This window comes from Pseudochaenichthys georgianus, chromosome 24 (genome assembly GCF_902827115.2).
Source record: "Pseudochaenichthys georgianus chromosome 24, fPseGeo1.2, whole genome shotgun sequence".
Lineage (NCBI taxonomy): Eukaryota > Metazoa > Chordata > Actinopteri > Perciformes > Channichthyidae > Pseudochaenichthys > Pseudochaenichthys georgianus.
The window spans coordinates 22,279,311-22,289,841 of NC_047526.1; the positions used below are offsets into that span (position 1 = coordinate 22,279,311).

The window sequence follows — 10,531 nt, forward strand, 5'->3', positions numbered from 1 at the left end:
GGGCATGTCATTCCGACAATCGTGTTGCCTCTGGTCGGGGTTACTGCGTCGGCATTCTTTGCAGATTTCTTTTCTGTACCGATACATCACCATCTCCAGAATATAAAACAATTCCGATTTCACTGTGTCCCTAAACCGAGACTTCTTGACCCGAGGAGTAGCATCAGCAGCAGTAGTACTGCAAGATTCGGGTTTCCCACATGGTGGTGTCGCTGGTGGACTCTGTTCCTGACTGCAACTCGCGGGGGGAGTCTTGGCTTTTCTCTGCTCCATGGCTAGTTTACAACGATTGTCTTAGTGAGGTCCTTCGTTTTAGATGATTTGCTGAGTGGAGGGTGGGGCTCATTGCGTTGAATGGGGGAGTCAAATATAGAATTGAGAGTTTTTAGAAAAAAAGTTCTTTAAGCGTTGTAGCTTTTTCATCTCATCTCCAGCAATAGGTGAAATTTAAGAATAAGTAATAGTTTGTCATGATTTTATGGAAAACAGTATAGTTTATCAGAAATATGGAAAAGTCATTGTGTACAAATAGTATGTTGAAAATCAAAAAAGAAAACTCAATTCAATACAATTTAATGAATATTTTACCCTGTTCTAAAGTTTTGCACCCTTAAAGAAAAACCCCTTCCTTACCAAGTACTTCATATTATACCCTTTGTTAAGTGTTGCGTACATCAGGGTGTATCTCAAAGTATCTTGGTAACATAAAATAACTAAAATATGTAAGTTTATCAGAAAAAAAAAAAACCCTTTGTTTAACTGAACAAGTGTTGCATACATCAAAGTGTGTCTAAAAGTATCTTAGTAACACAAGAAAAGAGAAAAAAGCCTTGATGTCAACAAAACTGTATTTTTCCACTGAAATAGCGTTAAAATAAAAAAAAGTGCCTTTAAAGAAAATGTATTCAGACAAAGTATTTTATTTTCAAAAAAAAAAAAAAAGTTTAAGGTTTTGCATACATAAAAAGTGTATCTTACAGTTCCTTTGTGAGAGAATTACACACAAATCTGCCAAGTGTCAGGGAAAATTGTTAAAATCACAAACTTACCTTTTAGAGAAACAGTCTTTAAGAAAAAATCTAATCAGACTGTACTTCATTTTCTAGTTTTAAGGTTTTGCATCCCTCAAAGTGTGTCTAAAAGTATCTTGGCAAGAGAAAAAAAAAAGCCAAAATCTGCCTTTAAAAGAATCCGAATTCCTTATAAAGTACTTTATATTCAACCAGTTTCAGTTTTCAGACACCAAACTGTATCTAAAAGTATCTTGGTAACACAAGAAAAAGAGTAAGTGTAATTTCTTCGGTAATGTTACAGAATGTTTCTGAAAAATGAAGATTCCAGGACCACTTTAAATGTTTCGTTTACAATACTATTACATATAGAGGAGAGCTCTTCTTCGGGAACATCCTCTCCCCTACTTTGTACCATCCAGTCATTAAGCCCATATCCATTATCCTGGTGATAATAAGGGTAGGCTACATCAGACTTGGTTTTTCTCAGATCCATGGCTAGTTTTCAACGGTCGTCTTGATGGGTTCCTTCGTTTTAGATGATTTGCTGAGTGGGGTGGGACTTATTGCGTTGAGTGGGGGGAGTCAGTGTAGAATTGAGAGTTTTTTAGAAAAAAGTTCTTTAAGCGTTGTAGCTTTTTCATCTCATCTCCAGCAATAGGTCATCATTTAAGAACAAGTAATAGTTTTGTCAAGATTCTACAGAAAAAAGTCCAAAAAAGTATAGTACGTCAGAAATATGTAAAAGTCATATAGTATGTTGAAAATCAAAAAAAGAAAACTCAATTCAATACAAATTAATGAATATTTTACCCTGTTCTAAAGTTTTGCACCCTTAAAGAAAAACCCCTTCCTTACCAACTACTTCATATTATACCCTTTGTTAAGTGTTGTGTACATCAGGGTGTATCTCAAAGTATCTTGGTAACATAAAATAACTAAAATATGTAAGTTTATCAGAAAAGAAAAAACCTTGTTTTATCTGAACAAGTGTTGCATACACCAAAGTGTGTTTAAAAGTATCTTAGTAACACAAGAAAAAGAGAAGAAAGCGTTAATGTTAACAAACACTGGATTGTTCCACTGAAATAATACATAAATAATTTCAAAAAGTGCTCTTAAAAAGAACAAATGTATTCAGATAAAAGTATTTTGTTAGACTATTAAGTCCACGATGGTTATATTTAACCCCTAACCCATTTGTATTATATGTCTGTTGTCCTAATAAAGCCAGAGTCACCTGAATTAATTTTGTCTCCAGACCTTTTTTATTTTTTACATTTTGTAACAATCTTAAAACATTTGTGGTTTGACTCTTTTTAAAAAAGTTCTTTTTCATCTATCATTTTCAACCAAGCAGCAAGAGGTCAAATGTAAGAACAAGTAATAGTTTGTCACGATTTTATGGGAAATAGTCAGAGCGCGATGTCACATCTTAAAGACAGCTTGAACTGGATAAATGGTTAGTCTTTTTCAAACATACCGTACGTTCTGCATGTTAGTATATCTGGCCCATCGATTTAGACCCTACTGCCCCTACTGCATGCCCTCAATAGGGTAGTCACGCTTTGGGAAGAGGTGTTTCATTTCACAGATCCACCTTGATTGTTATTGTGAAGAGGGACGGGGGAGGAACATTCAGAGGATGAAGAAGCATAAACATAACTTGTTTGTAAAACGGACAGCACGTCAGTTTCAAGAAAGATGACACCGTGTTTATGCATGACATGCAACATATCTTGAAGTCCTACAAAAAAGAAAAAAAAGGGTACAAGTATATTGTGTTGAAAATATCGCCAAAAGTCGTAATATTGTATAATGTATTAGTTGCATGTTGTATTTTTGCTAGCAATCACTATGTAGTTTTTTCCAAAAATATAATGGAAAAAAAAGCGAGAAAGACAAAAACAAAATACGTTGAAAAGTGGATGAGTATGTCTGTCTCTCGGGGGTTGGTTTGTTAAGAGTCACAGTCTTAAAGAAAATCTGCTCAGAAAAAGTACTTAACTTTCTACCAGTTGTAGAGTTGTCATACATAAAAAACACTATCATAGGTCTAGGAGTGTTTTTAGCTGTAAAATACCTCCACTTTTTAGTTTTCAGCGTACGGTTAAATCTTTCTACCATACATGCCTTTATGTCAATGGCGGTTATATATAATGTTGTATACCATTTTTCTTCAACAAGTTTTGAAAAACTTTATTAAACTTTATTAAAGAATTCTTTCCCCTCAGCTGTTTGTAACTTTTTAGGGATCTCGCTGTGTGTTAAACCTGTATCAAAAAGCTTTGGTAACCTTACCCTTCTTTTTCTTTTTAATGTTTGAGCACAGGTTTTTCTAAATACATTTATGACTGTTAACAAATAATTAAAGCCATCATTATATTCGGACAGCGACTGCATATCGCAGAGATCTGCTTGAAATTGTTGCAGCGGTCTGAGTACGAAAACTCTGTTTTCTTAACAAAATGCACCCGTGTCGATTTGTACAAATGTATATGCGTTATCCTCTGATAAATATTCTCTGACTTTCTATATATATTTAAGTATATTACCTACCTCCCCTCTGTTTACAACATGCTTGTCTCCATAGGGGGTTTATGACTTCTCCATAGGGGGTTTGGGGTTTTCCCCCTCCCTTATCCTTTAGCAAAAAAGGCTGACTTTTTAAAATATCTGTTTTTTATATGAAGCTTAGCGCAAGTTCAGACAGGAAGACCTAACACTCCGTATTGCGCGTCATGGCAATACTTGCTCCCTGCATCTAAATGACAGGGAGCGCCTCTCCTCAGCTAAACCTATCACGCCCCTTCATTACAGGGCTAATCATCGCACCTGTTAACCCCTCTATATATGCTCTCCCCTGTTCTATCAGCTGTCTTCCAGGTGTCAATGCGCAACCCTCCTCCACCCCTTCGCCTCCTGCTTCCAACTCAGGGCCAAGCTTAACCTTCTCCCTTCCAACCGGACCTAACCACTTATAACCACCACCAGTGTCTAGACCCAGGGGGGTTCATCGGAAATGGTTCTTCCCTTCCCGATTGATATCCTACTAAAACTTGGGCCTAATCGCCAAAACAACATTCATTCATTTGTGATGAACTGTCATCATTATGTTCCATTGATATAATGTGACCGATAATAAATATGTATTCCATACATCATGTCTCTCCTGATTGAAATGCTTTACTTTGATTTGGAGCACCCAACGGATGGCTGTAAGTTGTCACCGGTGTCTCGCTGATTAAATTCATATCAAGACGTCTCTTGGCCATTTTCTCTCGACTTGAAAAATATTTAAGAGTGACGCTGGCTTTTTATTTAGACAGAGGGAGAGGGTGAGGGGCGGGGAAAGTGTGTCACCATATGTTTTCTCCCCTCATGTCCTGTCATGTCCTGTTTGCAAAAACAGAGAGGTTTAAATATGTGTTTTTTAGATGCTTTTACTTTTGATTAATTTCATGTTATTTGTAATAGCCATATAGTTGAATATATAACCCCAAACATCGCCATTTTTTAGAATCCATTCTTCGTGAAGTTCTTCGGCTGTAGGCGTCTGAACCCGGCATACAAACTGCATTCGTTTCTTGATTGGAGCACCCAACGGATGGCTGTAAGTTGTCACCGGTGTCTCGCTGATTAAATTCATATCAAGACGTCTCTTGGCCATTTTCTCTCGACTTGAAAAATATTTAAGAGTGACGCTGGCTTTTTATTTAGACAGAGGGAGAGGGTGAGGGGCGGGGAAAGTGTGTGTGTGTGTGTGTGTGTGTGTGTGTGTGTGTGTGTGTGTGTGTGTGTGTGTGTGTGTGTGTGTGTTCCCCCTCCTCCACCATATGTTCTCTCCCCTCATGTCCTGTCATGTCCTGTTTGCAAAAACAAAGAGGTTTAAATATATGTTTTTAAGATGCCTTACTTTTGATTAATTTCATGTTATTTGCAAGTATTTGTAAGTTACATTCGATACTGTATACAGGATTAACCACACAGGAAGTGGTAAGGAGGCGGGACATATATCCTAGGCATATTAATTGATTGAAAACAACGGCATTTTATTTTTCTCATTTTTTTAATTTTAATTTATTTATTTATTTTATTTTGAAAACCGGAAGCGGGGGCGGGACATCCGCCGGAAGCGGGGGCGGGACATCCGGTCGAACGAGGCGGGACTTCCGGTTGTCAAAATAAAAAGGCGGGACTTCCGGTCAAATAAGGCGGGACTCCGGCCAAAAGGGGCGGGGCGACCTGTCACTTTTTCTGCATACTAATGAGATTGAAGTGGCATTTGTATTACTACTGTTGGTCATAACATGGCACACTAAGCTTTTGCAAAATGTGCACATCATGTGTATTTAGTTAAAATGTCTGAAACAATTGCTCTGTGTATAGATATAATGATTTATGCAGTGCCTAAGTTACATATTGCTCATGCATGTATTGACTGCCTTTCTCAACTTTTTTTTATTTGATATCAAGCATCAAGCTGGTGTTGGCAGCTGTGCAGAGGGATAATGTGGGAGATACCCTTACAGGAATGTGATCATCAGTTTCTGAAAATACATGTTAAGTTGATCAGAATGTATTTGTGAGACTATTGAAGGTAGTCTTTAACATTTCAGAGTAACTGTATGTGTGCGAGTCTGATTAAGGTTTCGCAAGTCTTGATATTTGTAAGTAGGTGTTTGATAAAATGTTAATAAACTGTGAGACAAACTCAATTATTTGTGGTTTACAAGGAAGTATGAACAAGCCTCAATATAACACGTTTGAAGTAAGGAACTACATATTTTGAGAACCTCACCAAATATGAAATGATAAAAGCTAATGTACAGAAAACAGTTTAGTGAATCAGAGGAAAGGGAGACTTCAGAAGGGAAGATATCCAACCCTAACAAATGGTGAAATTACTCTTGTAACAGATGAAGAAACATTTGAGATGCTTACACAAACATGTGTTGAAGATTATAGTTCAGATAACATTTGTAGGGAGGGGCGATGATAAGGATGAGGATTATGATAAAACAAAATGAAGATATCACAGTAGGCTATGTCATTTACAAAGCAAGAACGTAATATTGCCTTTAGGGAAAAAAGGATGAAAAAACATGTTAGGTGATCATAAATCATTTTAGTGAGACATCTAAAGACTTCTTACTTGAAGCCTATAATAAAGTATGAAAGAAGGGAAAGCTGGCTGTAGCAGGCTCGTACCTCTAACATTCCCGGAAGCAAGGAAAATATTTCACTTTTTTTGAATTATTGACCAATTGTTTGGACCTTCCATATCTGTACATTAATGGGAAATTAATACATTGTTAACTCTTATAGAAATAGTATTATATTGTTGTGTTCTTGTTTATCTTATATTTAATGTGTTTTTATGATTGTAATCAAATACCAGCAGCTCCACCCAACTAGGTGGCGGTAATGTCTCGTTTTGGTTGTTCACTCAATACAAGAAGAAGTGCTCTCTTCCGTAGTCTTGACTTGTTTACATGAGCCTCGTCTGGTCCGAACAGGGTTTTTTGAGGATGACGGACCAAAAGGCCATCAATATCAGCTCTATCCCTATCGATGAGTTCAGCAAGTTAAGAATAACATCGATATGGACGTTTCTCATGTCTGTAAGTTACATTGCATTTTCTGACTCGAGTGCCAGCTAGCTAGGATGTAGCTATCCCGGCTAATTAACAGATCCCCTTTAATTAACACACGATACCATTTTGGAGCATTTGTATGTGAGTTCAAGTGACAGCTGCCTAATGTTTGCTTTGTTTTACTGTGTGTAGGTGCAGTGGTCGGAGCCCTGGCTGATGGGGCTGATGGTGTTTCATGTTGTGTGTTTGTCTCTGACCGTGGTGACGTGCAGGTACTACAGAGCTCAGATATGTCACTTCCTGCTCATGGGTAAGTGAATCAGAACCATATAACAATTAACCTTAAAGTGTACTGTTGATAAGTAAAGTAAAAGTGCATAAGAAATCCTACCTGTTCCCATACATCTAAATACGTTTATGGTGCAAGACTGACTTACTAAAATGTACTCATAGCTTAGTTTTAAACCATCTAACATTAACTACAATGCTACTTCTTGATACTGTTTCCTGTGAACATTTTGCAAAATTCAACAATCATTCAAGGTGTGAACTTTCCACGGCAATGTAAGGGAAATAATGGGCATACATTGAAACATGTCTGCGGCTGCTTTTACCATGTTATATGTAAATAAGCTAATAAGTTAATAAGGAAAGTTGCTTGTGCTGTCTGAAAACTTCGAGTTTAAAGTGTGAAACTAAATTATATATACAAAATGCAATAAAGAAGTGACTCAAACTTCTTAAATTAATTGCAATAACACACCAATTAGTATGCTCAATCAAGCTTTTGCCTACATGCTAGCAAGCAGAAACTAGCTAAATATGTTAATGAGGTTAATTTGCTTTAAGTTACTATTTACTGGTTAACTGACATACTAGAAGAAAAGCAAATATATTCACTGCAGTAATGGAATCAAAACTTACATTCACCATTTCTTCCAAAAATGAGTTAATTTTTAAAAGATAAGATTTTTAAATGGTAATGGGTAAACATTTTCCAAACATCTGAACTGAACTGAACAGCAAACATACCATTTCTAATATATCAGGGCTTACAGCTAACACTAACATACAGTCAAAATCATACTGTATCATTCAAATATAGAGTTAGGACAACTCCTTATTGATGTGTGTTACCATCTAAGGCTAAATAAGATATTTTTGATTTCTCAAAACCAGATGACTATATCAGTTAATATTGTATAGCTAATTTAGATTAGTTTCAACAAGAGCTTTTATTAGTCTGTGCGTTGTATTGTACTGTATGCTGACTAACTACCTGTCTTTTACAGTTGGCCTGGTGTATAGTGCTGAATATCTCAATGAGCTGGCAGCCATGAACTGGAGGTAAAGCCTTTTTTTTGGCAGTATTTGTGTTACTATTGGGTGAGAAATTATGTGTCATGCTTTTTGGTTATTAAGAAATCTCATTATGTGTTATTGTTCTTTCAGGTCCTTCTCTAACTTCCAGTACTTTGATTCGAAGGGCATGTTCATATCTTTGGTCTACTCTATTCCTGTTCTGCTGAATACAATCGTCATCGTGGTAAGCTTGATTGTTTATCATTATATTTCACACGGCATATACAGTTCTAAAATCCCCACTTGACCCCTGAATGTTTGTGTTGTGCATTGACAGATGGTGTGGGTGTACAGGACCTTTCCACTATGACTGAGCTGAAGACTCTCCAGCTCAAGCGACAGGCCCGCAGAGAGAAGAGAGAGAAGAACGACTGATCCCCTGATCCCCTTTCTTCTGTCCAAACATGGACTTCATTGCAAGGAATTAGGGATACTTTGCTCTGCCATGCTAATCTGGAATTTTGGAACAGGAAGGCAGATACTTTCTTGTGTCCGTAAAAAGGATTCTTCATTGGTAACGGTTTCTGGACTGGTTTCTGGTAAAGGCTGTTGAAAGATGCCGCTGAATGTACTTTACACTATGAGATATGAGGACCAATAGACATTTACTGTTTTATATTTAATGTTGTTTTAAAGTGTGTTGAACTGCACAAAGAGAGATACGATTTTTTAACAACTCTGATGTGACTGTTGATTTCTTTTTCAGAGAAAAACACTTTAGTTTAACCCCCAAGATATCCCCCTATCCTAAGAGAAGAATGAACTAAACTGCTATTAAAATAATGTATTTTAATATTATTTTTAAATGTCTCAAAATTAACCAACATCAGTCCTGATCATAACTACTGAACTTTAATTCATTTTCAAATACAAACACAAACATTCCATTGTTTTGTTTTTGTAATACTATATGCTACGTTTTTTCCTTTTTACAGTCTTGGATATGTCAATTATTAGCAAAAACGATTTTGAACATAGAAAGTGCAGTGTGTTTCAATAGGGACAATATTGTCCTTACGGGTCAATAATGTATGTCTGTATTTTGGCCTCAACGTTCAATTATAGACTCATAAAACCTGAAGTTGAACACCCAAAATCCATAAAAAAACATATCACACCCTTGCCAAAAATGCCAGCTACAGTATATGCATTAACACAACACAAATTAAACCTTTAAACACGATATAACTCAAATTAATGATGTAATCATGCCGTCATCCTCATTTGTGTAAAGTGGATGGTTAATAGTAATCTGTGACTGATCATTAACAATCCATCTCCAAGCGCATCAACAAGACAACTACTTGTAACTACTTTACTTTCTTAACTAGTTTAACTGGCTTTATGTCCAAGACAGGTTTTAAACATTCTTGACAGCTTTCACACAGGGGGGAGTTGGAAGGGGGGGAAGTAAGGTCTTATGACCCGGCACAGTCCTCCATGTGAGAGGGGGGGCTGTTTCATGATACTGGGCCAACCTCTTTCTTCAAAACAATGGACCTTTCTCACAGCAGAGTTCTCGTGTAAACAGCACACCAGTCGGTAAAGCACAGGTGTTAGTAACCACATTAACGATGGCTCTGTTTCATTGAAGCCATGATAGTGTGACGGCATCACAGCAGCCTGAAGCTGATCAGTTTTATTATTTACACCTGTGCGTTTTCTATGGTGGAATGTCATAGTTTCTGCTAATAAAAAAGAATTTAGATCAACAAATGTCACTGCAGGAACATTAAAAGTCTGCATTGTCATTGGGAAGGCTTATCACACATGTTTTATTATCAAAAATCATTGATTTATAACTTTGAATATGTTTTCACTATTAGATCAGAGAGTGATTAGAAATTTAGACGGACAACAAAGGCATTAAAGATATTTTATTTTGAAGCAATTTTAAAGTGTAATTTTATGTTGCCAAATCTAGAGGTCAATCCTGAGACCTCTTGATTTAAATACATGTTATTGCACCACTAGAGGGCAGTATGGATTTAATGACCTAGAGTTTCTCAGTTTAAACTTGTTTTGTCTCTGCAGAGAGCTGATAGGATATCTCTCTTTAAGCTAACAGTTGTTTTTATTTTATTCATATCACTCCTTTTTACTTTGCCAGATGCATCTCATAAATAGTGTGTCATTAAATCATGGTTGCATTCAGCCGTCAGGATCTATTAAGTATGTAGATGATTGATTGCATTGCTGTCATCGTGGACATTTATCTGAGAGCGAATGGGGAGGAAGAGAAAAGTGTGTGTGTGTGTGTGTGTGTGTGGGGGGGGGGGAGGCTCTGCAGCTAGAAAAACTGATCACCTCCAAAAAGCATTACAGGTTGCACTAGTGCTTCTCTTTGGTGAATAAGAGCAGACATTGCCCGGGAGTTAGGCCTACCTGTCTTATAACAGATGTTCCCACTTTATTGATGCAACCAACTCAACTTCTCCTCACGCTAGAATCATGTCAAAATGAATAAAAGCACCCATTACTTTGAGAAGTAGTTTTACTGTGTGTAGGTGCAGTTTTTGTTTGTGAAATGAAATATTGGAGTGGACACTATCTTCCGATATG

The 10,531-nt window shown here is 36.8% G+C and overlaps 1 protein-coding gene across 1 annotated transcript; it reads left to right on the forward strand.

Annotated features, from left to right (window-relative positions):
• The first annotated feature begins 6,453 nt into the window (after window positions 1-6,453).
• Window positions 6,454-9,334, forward strand: tmem18 (transmembrane protein 18). The gene is given in 6 exon segments (XM_034076545.2): window positions 6,454-6,634; window positions 6,800-6,917; window positions 7,900-7,954; window positions 8,060-8,153; window positions 8,247-8,268; window positions 8,271-9,334. Coding segments are annotated over 6 exon segments (492 nt in total). The 5' UTR covers window positions 6,454-6,505; the 3' UTR covers window positions 8,345-9,334.
• The last annotated feature ends 1,197 nt before the right edge of the window (window positions 9,335-10,531 follow it).